At 39.6% G+C, this 17,294-nt stretch overlaps 1 protein-coding gene across 1 annotated transcript; it reads right to left on the minus strand.

Moving 5' to 3' along the window:
• Positions 1 to 726: 726 nt before the first annotated feature.
• Positions 727 to 14,336, minus strand: jam3a (junctional adhesion molecule 3a). The gene is made up of 9 exons (XM_086261862.1): positions 14,138 to 14,336; positions 7,069 to 7,140; positions 6,846 to 6,959; positions 6,474 to 6,626; positions 5,382 to 5,584; positions 3,196 to 3,295; positions 2,061 to 2,190; positions 1,924 to 1,975; positions 727 to 1,834 (listed from the first exon to the last, which is right to left on the minus strand). The coding sequence occupies exons 1-9, from the start codon at positions 14,199 to 14,201 to the stop codon at positions 1,799 to 1,801; spliced, it is 924 nt and encodes a 307-aa protein (XP_086117988.1). The 5' UTR covers positions 14,202 to 14,336; the 3' UTR covers positions 727 to 1,798.
• Positions 14,337 to 17,294: the final 2,958 nt, after the last annotated feature.

Consider the following 17,294-nt stretch of genomic DNA (forward strand, 5'->3'; position numbering starts at 1 on the left):
CTGTGGTGAATATATTTTTACTTGTTGTGTAAAAACTGATTTTGAAGTGATAGTTTGATTCTGACAGAAGAATCTGAGGTTTTGTGAATGTAGTTCTGTTTAAGGTTTTGAGAAAATGGGTGGAGGTTTCAGCAAATGTGTTTTAGCAATTCAGAAAAACTGGAATAATAATAATTACAACTTGCCTAATGAAGCGTTGATTGGCGCTTCAATGAAACTCTGGATGTCTACAAAACTATGAGCCAACTGATTTCAAAAAGCTTTTTCATTTTACTGTAATACCTGCACTGATTTTCCTCCACTCTGGATTTTTTGACTTGCATATATAATTTGTGTGTTGTCATGTGTTGTGATGGTAGTGAGACGGCGGCCGTAAAAACAACACAGGAGGTTGAGCTGGAGATGGTGAAGATTTTCGCTGATTTACCAGGAGGCACAGGATTAAAATGAGTATCAGAGGGATTGAGTTCAGGTTGAGAGGTTTGGAAACAAAGTTAAAGCGGCAAGGGTGAGATTGTGCTGCCAGGCAGGAGAGTCTCTTCCAGAGAGAGCTGCAATAGGAGGACCACAAAAAACATTTCTGGATTGAGTCAACATGGACAAGCTATGTTTGTGTTTGTGCGTGATTTCCCCCTCACTACACAGAAACCTTGTTTGTCTGTGTATCTCTATATTTCACTTTAATCATCTGGACAAAATCCACCAAAACATTTGAGACTCCAAAAATTCAGCTGAAATATATTTAATAGTAACAAAATAACATTAACGTATAACATTAATATCAAATGAACAGTGGACATTGTACAACAGTTCCTGAGTTGTTACACACATCTTTGACACTAATGTCTAAAATGACACACTGTTGTTACTGACAGGCTCAACACTGCAGATACACACTGAACAGTGAATACTGTAAATGTATTTCCAATAAACAGTTTATTGCAATATTTACAATAAGGTATGGAGTGCTACGCATTCAAATGAAAAGCTCCAAAAAGTATATGCATGTATGTACATTTATAATACTGAGTCAAACCTGGACAATATGTCCAATACTCACAAAATAATTAGTAAAGCACAAAAGGTCACTTATACACAGAAACAGCACTCCAAGAAATCATCAACACCACCTTTATAGTACATATTGAGTTTGCAGCATATTGGAATATATGGTGTTAAAATTCACACTTTATTCTGTACTTGTACATGTTTGTTTTCATTTGTAAATATAGTCATAGGCTATTAAATTGTGCCTTCTAGTCAGCTCATGAGCCTTTTGCAGCCTGCTACTTATTGCCTGTTTAACTACAGTATGTACAAAAACATGTTTCGTCCTCTGCATGTGAAACAAACTAAGAACAAGGATGAAGTAAACAATTTACGTCCACTGTAAAAAATTGAAGAGCTATAAAAGAGGATTTGTCCAAAAACAGTGAGGGAATGTAGTTTACAGTAACCTTTGTGATGACACTGTGATATAAACATCGACCTCCACAGCTTTGAAATCGTTTTATTGTACAGTAGCTTTATGTTGAGTATAAAATGAGAAAAATATGTAAAAACCAAATATTTTCATGGAATTTAATATTAATAAACAACAACAAAAAAATCTGTGGCATTGCAAAACTCAACCAAGTGCCACAAAATGATATTAAAATTACTTTGGCAAGTCGGCTGATTTGATTTTGATGTGCATCAGAGAATAATGTGCCATGTTAGACTCCAAACTTTACCAAGTGGAGCATCATTGTTGCAAGTTTACTTCGTCGTGGTTACATCGCGTCCTCTGTGTCGGCTGTCAAATAACGAAGGAAGACTTGTGGCGGAAATGACCCTATGAAAAACAGGAAGTAGGAAGTTACCTTAGATTTTCTTTTTTTTGGATTTGACTTCCAACGAATGCGGTGTGCTTTGTAAGTTTACCTCATCCGCGTCTCCATACTCAACACTGCTATTCTGTGCAGGCCAGTTGTAGCTGAAATAAAGTGAAACAGAATGCATTAAAAAAAAAAAAAGTCAGGATTTTGTATCCTTTCATCAGAGCTGCAGACTGTACTCACTTATTTTCATTGTGGCCTTTTTTGTGGAAGCATCCACGTCTGAAGGAATGACAAATGGAAACCGCCAAGCATAAGAACGCAACCACAGCACCAAACACCTTGAGGAAAATCCCCAGGATGTCAACGTCATCTGCAACAGGGCACAGAGAAGTGCTCTTGAGAGAGTTACGTGGCCTGAGACATATCGATAGCCTTTAACCATGACTTATATCATTGCTGCATTTTCATTTTTATGTATATCTTGTGTAATTGCCACACTCCTAAAATCCTCACTTAATTGTTATTGGCTTCGATGAAAATAAGAAGAATTTCATGTTCATTAAATACACCAACTCAAGATACCAAACAATGAAACAAATAAAAACAAACTTTGTCTGCTTATCACATTAAATAAGAAGAATTCAGATGATGTACAGTAACAAATTTTGACATTTAATAATAAATGTGATAAAAATAACGAACTAGATTTTTTACATGAATTATGGTGAATGTCTTTTGTTTGTTTTTTTCCATTATTTTTTCTATAAAAATGTTCAAATGTTCAAAAATGAACAACTCCTACAACAAAATGAATGCCTATAGTGTGCAAAAACACTTTAACTGTGTGGACAGCTGCTTGATCCTTTCTGCTTCATGTTCTGGCTGCAGAATACGCTGTCATGGGCATGTTAGCATATCAGGGGCGTGGGTGTCTGAAACTGTTGCTTCCCAGCGAGGTGCTGGGATCAGACTGACCTGGACAGCCGGAGCTTTCCTGCATCCAGTTCGTTGCAAAGGGATGACGCTCAGCAGAGGGAATTAGTTTCCCTTAGCTGCCTTCAAATGGCAGTTATAAGCACAAAGTATGCTTGGCCTTCAAATAGTTTATATAATATTTAGTGGGAACAGTGGTGCTTGGGGTAAAATTAATGAAAAATATTGATGTTTGCTTTGAGATAAAGTTTATTTCATTCCTACATGTGAAGTCGCGCCTGTCTTGTCCTGTCTGTGTTCATATGTTTTAGCTTCCTTCTGTTATTTCACACTTTTTCTCTTTGCCGTGTTAACTTGAAACTTGAGAGTGAACGTGTCTGATTTTGCTTTTGGCTTAAAGTGCTGTCAAAAGACCTGCTTGGCTGGTGTGAATGTCACTCACAGACTTCCATTATTTGCGTGGGACACTGTGCATGCCCCGCATCATTCTTTGCCTGGCAGTAGTACTCCCCCGCGTCCTCCTTCCTGACCCTTCGAAATTTCTGTGGAGACATTTTTAGAAAACTGTCAGTGCACTGACACGCAGACGAACTGTCAACAATAGGATGTCTGGCTGTGGTTGAATATAGCGACATTTTGGCCTTCAGATGGATTTACGGTAGGGCTGAACGATATATCGCATTTGCGATAATATCGCGACATGATCAAGTGCAATTTTCTAACCGCAAAGGCTGCGATTATACTGCGATTATATTATACAATTCATGGGCTGCATCCTCCTGAGGCCGCATTTGTAGACCGATTACGTCACAGCGACGCGCCGAAGGCTGTCCAAATTACTACCATATCCCAGAATTCATAGCGCGGCCCAGCCAAACTCCAGTTTCCAACAATGGCGGCCGCTACTAAGTTTTAAAATTACTCATACTAATCTTTCTGGGTCACAAAATAAACTTTTAACATATTTTCAGGCGAGAAAGTAGTTGTGTAAACATCAAATATCTGCTCGGTTTATCAAGATATCCCATATTTGCAAAAGTGCTTCGACGTTTTCAGAGGCGTCTGCTACCCACCAGCTCGACAGCTAGCCGGGAGCTCGAGGGTTACTGATGCGGCCGAGAACGGCACAACTCCCGGCACATCATTTTCAGATCACCGCGGAGTTTCGCTGCTCGGGTTAAACGTAATATATAAGTCACTTAGACAACCTAAAAATGTTATTGTTGGGCTTTTTTCAGTGTTTTGTTTGTTCGTGAGTAAATCGGTTTGGCTGAGATTAAAGTTATTAGATTAGATAAAATAAAACTTTATTAATCCCCCGGGTGGGTTCCTCCTTGGTTTTCACACAGCTGACTAAACGTCAAACAGAAAACTTATTAAACAGAAGTATGAGACAGTCGAGAATTTACACCAGTGTCTGGTTATATTTTAGATAGCAAGAAGCAGACGGCCGAGTTTATTAAACTCCACCGAGACAGCGGTGACGCTAATCAGAACTAGCCTTCTGATTCAGAAGGCTAGACCGTCCAATTTCACGCCTTTAAATTTTAAAGGCGTGTTTGTGTGTGTGTTTATACAATTGCTATTATGTTTGCACTTTATGTGTAATGTTACTGACTGCAGAGATCAGTAAGATGTGTGTATTTTTTATTTATTAGTTTTATTTATTTAATATTATTTTTTAATTGAATGACTGTCTAGTAGTTCACAGATGTCGAAAAACTGAGTGTGGTAAAGCCACTGATTTTTTTTATATATATTTCTGCAATCTGCACATTGTACTGACTTTCATTTTAATGTTTACACCAGGGTTCCTTGTCAGCACTTTATGCTCAGATGTTTGTAAGCTAAAAATAAACTATTGTGTATGTTCAAATATACTGTTGTGATTGAAGAAGTTAAATAAAAATGTCAGTCATCAATTCATGCATCACCTCATGTCATCATAACAGAGGTCTGTCTTCCAGGAAAGAACAGTTTAAAATTAATGTAATATAGTATTGGCCATACTATATGATGTATTGCTTGTCTTTGTTTAATAATACAGAAGACAAATACCTTAAAAAATAATCGCATATCGCATCGCAATCGCAATATTGGGGCAAAAAATCGCAATTAGATTATTTTCCATAATCGTTCAGCCCTAATTTACGGGCTGCTTTTAATACTGCTGTAAGATTTTAGATTAGAGGGCATCGCTCTATGTTTTATAACATGGTTAAATTTCTGCCAGATGTTAAACTTTTACCTGGAAACACATCAGTTTGGCTTTAAATGCAACATTATCCTTGTTCCATATGCCAGGTTTTGGATAAGTGTTCTTACTGGCTCTTTTTACACACGAGGGTTAATCCTGCTCTTAGTCATATAATGCTTAAGGTTTTATTTAGATTAAGCGGGTAACATTTACATTAGATAAGCTCTGACAGAGAATACCCGGCACTAATGAGTCCTGTCTACAAACAGAACAGACAGGCAGGGAGAAGAAGTTTACATCTGTTCATTTAACAATAATAATAGTAAATACTGAGTGCTGCCGTGCCTCAAGAGATATTTTGCACAGACAATAGGAACTGAAATGATAAAGCCATAAATGTAGCAACAACAGGATGCTTGTCATTTTTGTACCAGGCCTCCGGTGTCGGGGTTGATGCTGTAGGAAGAGTTGGCAAACTTTGCGCTGTTTTTGGGATCCTGTGGAAGCTCTTCATTGTTGTGAAACCAACGGTACTGAGGAGCGGGAAAGCCCTCATTTTCCAGACATCGCAGCTCTGTTGATGTTCCCACTGTGACGGCCTCTGGCACGCTGCACCGTGGTACAACAGGTTTCACTACACACAAAAAGCACAGATTCACATCAGGCTGCTGAATGTTGTGTAGCATTTACACACTGCTGAAAGCGATACTTTTACTTACTAAATGGCTAAAGGATAACATTTCATCATTTCATCTGTAACAACATACTTTGCTGGCCAGGATTTAAAAGTAGCAAATACGTCCATAAAATTAATCAGGAAACTGTTGACTGAGCTCAAAGACCAAGTGGGTGATTTCCTCATTGACTCCCACACAATCTGTTTGCAACCAGAGGTGTTGCCACCTGCTGGTCACTATAAAGAATGCAGGTTTAAAGAGCATCCACACTGGCTTCACTTTTCAGACACACAGGGTTATTGTCCATAAAGTCCATAGTGGTGCACAATTTATATACAGGCAGTGGTTATGCCACATACAGCAAACACTGCTGGCACTCGTTTTTTGTGTTTCTCTGTGTGCAGGCCAGGGTCTGCAACAGGCTCCGTGTCTAAAGACAAGTCTGCGACTCCCTGAGGTGAAGTGTGTTCTCAGCCACTGTATGGTGACAAAGAGAACTGTCATCAAGTGATACGTAAGGTTAAAGTTGGAATTGTTATAACGTCGCCACAAGCCCCAGATATCCCGAGTGATTTATGTAAGTGGGTGTTAAATGGTTGTGATTGCTGTCCCAGCAGGCCACTAGCTTAATCTACCAGCACCTCAAAGGCAACAGTTAGATGCATGGCAACCTCACAGTGACAGCAATCATGATGTAGCTTTATATTTCAGAAGTAAATTGAGTGTAAAATGTATAAACTGCCACATAATCTTAATATCTATTCGATCATAAGAACAAAGTGTGATTAGAACTTTAGAGGGTTGACGATATAGACATGCAGTGACTTTTAGCTCTGCTCTCCATACCTCTTACTGCAAGACTAATAAGTATTTCATCAAAGTCCCTTTGATCATCGATGGCGGCCACCTCGCAGCGGTACTCTGCTGTGTCTGATCGAGTGGCGTTGAAGATCAGAATGTTGGCCGGCTCTCTGAGCTGAGCTCTGCTCTCCAAGTCCCCTTTTGGAGAACGACAGAAAGAGAGAGAGATGGGGGGGTGAAAAACACTTTACAATTGCTCATTCAAATACACAGCGTGACTTCACGGCTTAAAAACAGAATTCTGAGCCAAGGTCTTTCAAGGTAGCATTCACTCAGCTAAGCTTTGAGTGCTGCGACTTTGCTTTGAAACACTGTGCTCTACTGGTTTCTCTAAAAGACAGTTTCCAAGAGGTTTACCTGCTATCTTGTTTTGAAAGTACACATAACTGGGAACACCATTTTTAATCTTTTTCCACTCGATCCTTGGGTTGTTTGTCGAGATGGACTCTATTAAGCAGGTCAGTTCGATGGCTGGGAAGAAAACAGAACGCATGACAGCATGAGAGAGAGGCAGGCTAAATCTGGAAAAAAGAAACGGTACTTTGGTTAAATAGGTTAGTGTGATTTTCGAGCAACTCACGCTCAAACTCATTTGCCCAAACAATCTTGTCCGTGGTCCGGAGGATTACCCCAAGTGATGATGGAATGTGACCTGTGGAGAAAAAAAAACACAGGCAGTAAACGCTGAGTAACCCCGATTGGACACGCGAGCATTTTCATTAGCAGACATTATAAACCGGGCATGTTGCCTAATAAACACTGGATTAGACCGACAAATATAGCTGACATAAGTGTGCCACATATTTTTAATGAACTCCTTGTAGAAATATACTGTCATTAACATTTAACTTGAATTATTTGTGGCGTTTAATTGGATAATAACGTGACTTATGATGAGTCAATGGAAGAGACCAGGGCTAGTTGTAAATGATAATGAAAGAAAACAGAGATTTGACACGAAGGACTCTGTAAATATTTGGATAATGACCCATTTTTTGTTGTTGCTGTTGTTGTCAGCTTTAATCCTGCGCAAGATGAAATCCAGACCGAGAATGCAGCAGACAATGTAAGTAAGCGTGCAGACAAGAGCCAAAGTCACTTTAGCTCAGTTACTAAGGATCAGCAATGCTCTTGTAATAAGTTGCAGGACAGAATAAAAGGATTTGTGTTTAGTACTGCAGCACAGCCGGCTCAGACCAAGTAAATGACACACAGGCTTTAGCCATTAGCAAACATGACAGTTGCTATATTGACTTTATTTCACACTGCTTGTTTTATAACAGAAAGGCTCCAAACATTAACTGTATATAGAAGATGGATGTTGCCACTGTAACCTCACTGAATTCCTATGTTGTAGTCTCAAGCTACACACTCACATGCAGTAGTAACTAAGGATGCTCCTGGTAACTAATTTGCTAGTTATTTAAACAAGAGAAAAAGTCAACCCTCAGAGAACATTCAGAACTGAAGTGAAGTGATGAGGTTAAATATTAGCCATACAATAACTGCACATGTATTTGAGAGCTATTTGAAGCCGCTAATCACATGTCTTGATAATCAAGTTGAGTTTTAAATGTAAATCTGTTGGACACTGTGCCATATATAATAGTCACAGTACTTAATGTCACAGTACCAACAAACCACAGCCCTGGTTTGTGGCTGGTGGCGTCACAACATTTCTCACCGGGATGGAGCTGCCACTGCTTATTAATAAAAACCAAATAAGTAACTTAGCTAACTAGTATCTTTGGTACCAACTAGCAAGAGGCAGAACATTTTAATGTGTAATCAAGTAGTCGCATGCATCCCTAGTAGCAACTTGGTAACTGCAAAAGCAAGCCTAACTTGTTCTTTTGTTTTCAAAAGGATGTGAAACTAACACAGAACATTCAGGAAAGTGTTTACTGAGGTCATAGGTCAGTGAAGTCCAGTAATTTTACTTTCTTTTTGCAACCAGGAGAAAAACCCGGAGAAAGAATGGAAGCAGATTTGAAGCAGATTTTCCTCTGGCCTCACTTTTCCAGCCTGGAGCTTATGTTCAAATTTTATGCACAGCCTGCTGTTCCCATCTTCTGTGTGTGCTTCTCTTGCACAGTACCCTCACCTGCATGTCACGTTACCAGGTTAACCAGCGATTTTTAACTGGCTGCAAGTTTGAGTGTGGTTGGCCCTCCAAATGTTTACCCCCCAGCTCATCACCAGCAACAGGGATGTCCTTTAGCCATTAGAAGTGAGTGTAGTTAATGCACATATGGTTATATTAGTTGATCATAATAAGACACACATAACAGAGTTTTCTTCCTGTTCTCTCTTTCCACAGTCACATGCTCGATCAAAGAGTGTTGTTTAATTGTTGGGGTTTCCTCTGTATTATTGTGGAGTCTTTACCTTACAACAGGTGACTGCTGTTGTGATTTGGTGCTATATAAATACAATTTAATTGAACTGAATGCAAGTTTTTAATTTCTTTTTTTAAGCGACCGTTACACTGGAAACCATTCTGGGGACATTAACTATTAAAAAAGGGGGAGTTAGAGATGATATCTTTATATTGATTTCTGACAAAAACACAGCTGCAGAGATAGTTTGCATCACTAGTTATGTTAGATATTATGGATGACGATGCGCCCCTGAGGAATAGCTGGAAATGGTCAATGATGTGTCACCCAGTAGACCAGAAAGCCCCCAAGTCATTTCAGTATTTGGTGCAGTGTACTATTAAAGCGTTTACTCACTGAAGAAAAAAAATACTGGTTTAGAGAAGGGGTGCGCAGTTCATCCACTTTTACACATCGTTTAAAAACCATACACACTAAAATATTACTAGAATTACATTATATTATTATAATGTGCATCTAGTATATAGTATATTATATTACTAGAAGTACATGTACATTTTTTTGTATTTTTTCAGGGCTAGCTCCTTTGCTAAATCATAATACTAATTCATACTGAGGTTGCAAAATAAATCATTTATCAAGATCCCCAAACAAATCAAATCAGAAGCACAAGAATAACTTCACAGCGGGAATGAGCTCACATTTGAACCATACTTAATCAACCATCTTCGTTTCCCTCTGGCACAAACACAACACATGAGACGCGCTTATTTTAAGTTCAGTGCTTGAGCGAAACGCTGAAAGCAATCAGTGTTATTTTGCAAATGTCAGATTATAACGGCGAGAGGCGTAATTCACAAGTTTTGTTCAATTTGGGTCCGCCGAATGCCAATTTAAGTGGAAAATACGTGAATCTGGGGACGAGACGGGTGTGCAGTGTGACATCGAATTAAGGAAATGTGAAAATTACTGCTCGGCAAACACAAATAATTCAACAGTCTTTGCTAAGGCTAAATAAGTAGGTTTCTACCTTCCCTTGGTACCCTATAGTCAACATTTTTTTGTTCCAAATGCAGTAATTACTGAGTACACGCACAACGAACAGCACCCATGCTGAGTAATGAAGGCAATCACGCTCCCAGTGGGGGCAGTAGTTAGGGTTTCAAATAGAGGCTGAAATTAGACAATAATAATCTGAGCCGCCCCTGAATACGACAAGACATCCCTCCTGTTTTCCCGAGGCAGCGTGCACTCTGACTAACTCCGAGGGATTTGAGCAGCCTTGTTAGGACACGGGCGTCCCTGAGTTGTACATTGTGACTGGGAGCCAAAGGGAGAGCGAGCATATAGCCTTCAAGTGATGAAAACATGGGTCCAACCAAAGCATCCGCTCTTATAAGCACAGCTGCGGACAGTGATGAGATCTGACTCGCAGGTCTCAGCTTCCGTCTCTGCTGCTGACTTTCCCACCCTGTACATCAAGGGCTATTTTTACCACAGCAGTGACTGGACATCCCGAGAGACGCGACGAAGGCCCGTCCAACTGAAGCTCCCTCGACATACGCACGTACTGACCCTTCAAAATGCCCTTTGAACTGCTTCTTCCAGATCTGCGAGGTACTCGTTTTGAGGAACGATATTTTTGAAAAAAAGAAAGAAAGAAAGAAAAACAAAAGCTCTTTCAAATACTGGAACGTTTAATTAAATCTGCAGCTGCAATCACACTGCAGACTCAAAGTATCACGTAAGAGAAAACAACTGCTTTCGCAGTGTTATGGGTTGCAACACGGCCGTGTGTGATGTGCTTTTCAAAGTTTACAGGAAACAGATCTGCTCGAGTTCATCTGTTTTCATAAGTATGTTGTAACGCTGACAAAATCTCCTTAGAGGATACATCTCCCGTGTTCATCTGAACAAAAACCATGGAGAAAAACAAGTTTTTAGCCTTTATTATCTGGGGCGAACAAAATCTAGAATCAGTGCGCACCGGTTGTACAAGCAGGAACGGCGTTAACAGGATGTTATTAAAGGTTTTTCTCATCTCTCTTCCAAATAATGCAAAATGTAGGACGTGGGAAAGAGTAACCACAGTCAATTAACATGACAATGTATAACTAATTACTAATGCGAGCTTAAAATAAAAGCACGCAGACAACAATGTTTGGTAGCCTCCCTTCCCCCGTGACACGGTGCAGGCTGAAGAGAAGACAATGTTTCTGAATTATGAAAATAATCTCAGCGCTTGCTGGAAAGCAAACAGGGGCTCATTTTTAATCCCTCTGTCATTCTAATGCAAAGACAAAGTAGGTCTATAGTCAGTTCTGAGAGAAACTGGCTTTTAAATAGCCACATTCAGCAATCCTCTTACGCTCTAAATATGAAAACAACCACCCATCCCTGTCCCTGCAACAAAAAGTTGTTGATCCAGTGAATCTATAAAAAGCTTTTTCCCAGACATTCCAGTGCAGTCGCAGCAAATATGCCGAAGACAGTGGATGGAGCGAGGAGGCCCACTGGGATTTACAGCATACTGGAGTGACTGCGTAACAGAACAACTCAACGCTCAAGCAGATTTGATTAAGTTGGTTATGTTGTTATAAGAACTGGGAGGAAATAAACTGTTCATTCAAGCTACGCACGTGACACAATGACTGCAGCACCTCAGACAGATGAAATATAAATGAAGTCCCAATAAAGCACAAGGCCGATAAAATATAACTCATTTTTCGCAACCTATAACAACGCAGCTTAAATTACATAAAACAGCAACGCCAACAATGTACATATTCGATAGAGCGTGTGTTAAACACTAAAATACCAGATATCCTCTGGTTCCTGCCTCTCATATGTGAATATATGATTGTAAACTTTATGAACTTGGAAAAAGCAATTTGAATACATTTTTGTGGTGTGTGGGAAATCGGACTCTAGCAGTTTTTTATCATCTATTGACAGAAAAATGTATCAATTGCTCCTGAACAATCATTCAAGACAATTAGCATTTAATGAAATCCTAACACAAAAACTCAACGGCCAATTCATTAGGTACGCTTTGCTCATACCAGGTTGGACCTTTTTTACTTTTAGGAATGCTTTAATTCTTCAAGGCATATGTTCAACAAGGTGGGGGAATCAGATATTTTGGACCATGCTGACATGATAGCATCACGCAGTTGCCGTGATCTGTACCTCCCGTTCCGCCACATGCCAAAGGCATTCATTGAGACAAGCTCTTGATATCTGGTGAGCGCAGAGGCCATTTAAGTATGGTGAAGTCATTGTCATGTTCAAGAAGCCGGTTTGAGAAGATGAGTACACTGTGGTCATGAAGGGTGGACATTGTTAAAACTACACAGGCAGGCTGAGGCATTTAAATCACGCAAACTTGGTATTAAGCAGCCAAAACTGAGCCCAGAAAACATCTCCAACACCATTACACCAACAGCAGCAGCCTGAATAGTGATATAAGGATGGATCCATGCTTCCTGGTTGCTTACACCAAATTCAGACTCTACCATCATCAGATCAAATCAGTAAACATTTTTCCAAGCTTCTCCTGTACAGTTTTGGTGAGCACATCTGTTTCCTGTTCTTAGCTGACAGGGGTGGCACATGGTGTGATCTTCTGCTGCTGTAGTCCATCTGCTTTGAGGTTCAACATGTTTTGCATTCAGAATGCTCTTCTGCGTGTCCTCATTACTTACTTATATTTATCTTCTTATCAACTCAAAGCAGTTTGGCCATTCTCCTCTGACCTCTGGCATCAACAAAGCATTTTCAACCAGAGAACTGCTGCTTACTGGATATCTTATCTTTTATAGTAAACCCCAGAGGTGGTTTCATGGGAGATTTCCAGTGGATCAACAGTTTCTGAAATACTCAGACAAACCCGTCAGCCATCAACAATGATGTCGCAGTTCAGTTTAAACTTCAGCATGTTGTCTTGACCATTTCTACATGCATAAATAGACTGTGCCATGTGACTGGCTAAATAGCTATTTGAGTTACCTGTTGTACCTAACAAAGTGGCTGATGAGCAAATGATTACAGATTTTTATTTTTGATGCAAAGTCTCATTCATAATGTCCAAAGCCCAATTCTGAGTCCGGAAAATCTCAGAAATAGCATTTCTTTTTTTTAACTTTTCAATTTTCTTGCAGCATAAAGGAAAAAAAAATTTAACAATGTAAGAATTACATCCAATTTTCTGCACATCAGAATCACAAGAAGGCATCTATTTTTACCTTAACTTAAAATAATTCAGCTTTACACATCAGTGCGTTCCAGTTATATGCAGCATGAATCACAATATGCTAAATGCAAAACGTTTGAATAACGATTCATTTTCATTATTCAAACATGACAGCACCCTAAAGCTCAAGGTCAGAACATAAACCAAATCGTGAGCTACATTCACACACAGCTCGGAGTTTTTACAACCAAAACTTGAGAGCATAACAAATGAACCTCTGCCTGTCATTTTAGTCATTTGATTTACTGCTTGCAGAGCACCTGGGTGAAAAGATCAACACTTAGTGGTGCACCCACCCGCAGCCAATTAGCCGACGCAACCATCCAGCATCAGCTGATCGCCACAAATCTCTAGCTGTTGCTGCTGCACATCATCTTGTCACCGCTGCCCTCGACCTGCCTCACTCATGGCACCCCACTCACCATCACTATCGATCAATCACCACGTGATCAGGAGAGGTCAAACTACAATAAAATGAAATTCAAGCAGCCTCAAATGTATATGATGCATATACATATATGCAACAACCAAAAAGACAAAGCATTTTAAATATATATTATTCACAGGCCCGTGTTTCTGTGTACCACAGGTCTCCACCATGTGGCTGCCGTCTTTTTATACTAACGTAACGTTTGCATTGTTTGTATTCTGGAAATTTCTTTAGAAATTAGTCGACAAGTGAGCGTGCAATATGTATGATTTCTAGGCTAGGTTACACGTTTTTAAAATCACGTAAAAAAAAAAAAAATTCAAAACGTCAAGGGTGCTCTGACAACTACGTCATTTTCCAGCTCGGATGTGAGGTTTGCTCAAGCGTAAAACAATCAAATACAATCTTCAATCGATAATGAACAGACTGTTAAAACGCCACAAAACACAACAAAAACGTTTTCCTGACATTTCCCAGCCCGTTTACACGTCAAGCTAACGTTAAAAAACGTCCTTGTCGGCTCGTAGCGCTGACAGAACCGCTACAGCTCGGATTTAACTTGACTGTAGTCGCACCTCGCCGACTCCGATATGATAATAGCTTTGTGAATAAGCGGGGGAAAACTCACCTAGGCTGCTGTAAAGCACAAAACAGGCTACGAGTCGCGCAATCGCCATCTTGCAGCGTATCATTTATCGGTTACAGCTGCACACACTCAGCACCTCTGAGAGGTAAGAGGAGGATGAGGGCACAAAAGACTGGTGGATGTTGCCATCGACGAGTTTCCATAGCTACAAGGGCTGTGTGTGGGGTTGCGCCCTGAACGAAGTCTGACAGGCGGTAGGCGGTGCCAAACATGCCCTCCACCTCCTCCTCCACACACACGCACAATTCTGACCGTATGTTCTCGTGGGAAAGTGGCGACCTACACCCTCTAGTGGTTATTTTTCTTTTTGGGACCTTAAAAGACCATAATAGGGAAGATTTTTTCCCCTTTATTAAAAGAAACATATAACAGCTGAAAATCAAGCAGCATTTTGAGATCTCTTGCTCACGCTGACAGACAGACGCATTATATACATGATCAGAAGAAAAGGATGCCGATGCAGATTAACAGACTGGATATAATCTTTTACGGATGATGCTTTGTTTTGTTCTCCCCAGTTCAGTGTGAATAAGAAGTACAACTCATGCTAAAGTCTCCAGTGAGCTGACACTGTAATTGGTGTTTGAACTGAATCAGAGAGGAGAGGGAACAAGGCAATCATTGCATCAGAGTCTTGTAAATAAACATGTAACGCTGCTCTCTTCTGTATGCTCGGGAGGACTGTCCCTCTTTTTCATATAAGATAAAATGGTGAGAAATGCATAATCAGGATGATTTAAGATGGATGTAGGTCAGTGTTTTGATCATCAAAAGTGGATGAGAAACTGATTTATTTCTATGAAAAAAAAAAAATTTCTCTATTTAATTTCCTTGATACAGTAGGTGTGAGTATATTTATGACAATCAGTTTCAATGTTAAGAGTATTAAAGATGTTGAGTATGTCGTCTGGATATTTGAATACAGTGAACTGATTCTTCTGTTTTATGCATGGAATAGACATCGAAACTGGAATGAGAAATAAAATAAAGTCATTTAAAGGTCCATCCACTATAGCGTCAACTATCAGTTTGACTTCTCACACTTTCATTTAGCTTCCATGACACATTTTTTACATTTTTAAAGAACCGTTATGATGGAAACCTGAGACGCATACATGTGAAAAAGAGAGTTTTTACAGGCCTAAAGGGACTTGTGGAGGAACTTTGGCACACTCTTCATTACAACATTGCTTCAGTTCTTTGAGGTTTATGGGCATTTGTTTATGCACAGCTCTCTTAAGGTCCAACCACAGCATTTGATTGCAGCACCTTGGTTCTTTTGTTTTTGGGCCATTCTCTTTTAGATCTTCTTCTGTGCTTGGGATCACTGTCCTGTTGCATGACCCAAATTGTGCCCAAGCTTTAGCTGCCAGGCAGAAGGCCGGACTGAATATACAGAGTTCATGACTAGATGGTCTGGTTCTGTGGGAGCAAAACAAGCCCAAATCATGATCGCTCCACCACCATGCTTGACAGTTAGAATGAGATTTCTATGCATGCAGTAGTGATCTGCAAACAGTCTGAGAAAACGTTCTATCTATCTATCTATCTATCTATCTATCTATCTATCTATCTATCTATCTATCTATCTATCTATCTATCTATCTATCTATCTATCTATCTATCTATCTATCTATCTATCTATCTATCTATCTGAAAACAGTTGCCTGTAAGACCCCGCTGAGGTCTTCGGCAATAATTAATCAACACCACAAGGGCATAAAGGCAGAGGATCCCCCCCCCCCCCCCCCCCAAAGGAATCCTCACCAAAACAAATATAACAAAAATCACTGATGATGCAACATTTATTAAGAAAGAACCTTGTGCTTTTTTATCTTTATTTCAATTTCAAAAGATTGCAACGTCCTCTATAAATTGTTTTATATTCCCGACATCAAAGTGTCCTATAAAGATTCTATTAATATGATTTTTATAGAGTTGTATTTCCTATAATTGTTTTGACAAATATCAGCTTCTTGGATTCCTGGAAAAAGCAGTAGATGGCAGTGTGAAACCAGAAATAATAATCTGCCAATACATCTCACTCATCCAAAGATCAACAGCATGTATGTAGACATAAGGTCTATAATTAGGTATGCATATATTATATTTTGCATTTCCACAATTTCACAGTCACATGATGTGAAACTCTTCTGATGCAGTTAAGGTTTAGCCCACTGAATACAACCGTGTAGTCCACCCACTACAAGAAAAAGAAAGAAAGAAAAAAAAAGACATAAAAAGGCAACATATTACAGATGAACTTGTTGCCCTCTTTGAATACTCATGCTCCATCAGACCATGCTGCCCTGCTTTCACTGTTGGTAGTGTTGCTAGGCAATGGTTCCTCTGTTGAGAAGCTCTTCGTGGCTGCCCTTTTGTTGCAGCTCAGACAAAACTGTACATTTTGATTGTTTTACAAAGAAATATCCAGGTTTGTCATCTTCCTTTTTGAGAAAAAATGTGAAGACTTCATTTTTCTGAGTGAAATGCAAAAAATATGTGCCATGCTTCAACTAATTAAAGAGCCAAATTAGCCAGAGCATCACAGTGTGACAGTGAGTCATATTACAGGTGTTGCTCATTGGCACCTGCATCTGTGCTATGTAGCTGTTGTACAAGGCGGTGGCTGTTTGCTTGAGCCATCGTGCATCATTTGCACAGTGATTATATATCTTCCAAGCTATGAATAATGCACTGCAGTTGGATTTAATATCCACCCAGTCTTTCCAGTCTCAAACCCGCAAGCCCTCTTCGTGCAAGCTTGATAGGCAGGTCTAACACCAACTAAGCTATTTAAGGGGTTGAAATAAGCGCAGGATATTAAAGCATATCAGCAGGTAAAACCTACAGTGAATTAAAGGAGCAAATTTCTTTCTCTAGTTTGTGCTTTGCGCTCCTTCCTGTGAGTTTTGACATTTTGCAGTATATCATGAAAAACAGAAACTGCTGCTGAATGGATAAACGCCTGATAAACACATTCTGGAGTTTAAACATTTTGATTATACTCTGAAGCCTCAGGGTTTTTATATTTTATTTGTAGTACAGCGAAAATTCTGTAAAGACTCTTCATCTGTGAGGCCAAATTGACCAACCTTGGCCTTTGTGAATAAGAGACAAAATTCTGAACTACAATAAG

The sequence above is a fragment of the Aulonocara sp. 'chitande type north' Nkhata Bay genome, linkage group LG14 (assembly GCF_057382095.1).
Source record: "Aulonocara sp. 'chitande type north' Nkhata Bay isolate Kocher_YH1m ecotype deep benthic linkage group LG14, A_spYH_male_GT1.1, whole genome shotgun sequence".
Classification (NCBI taxonomy): Eukaryota; Metazoa; Chordata; class Actinopteri; order Cichliformes; family Cichlidae; genus Aulonocara; species Aulonocara sp. 'chitande type north' Nkhata Bay.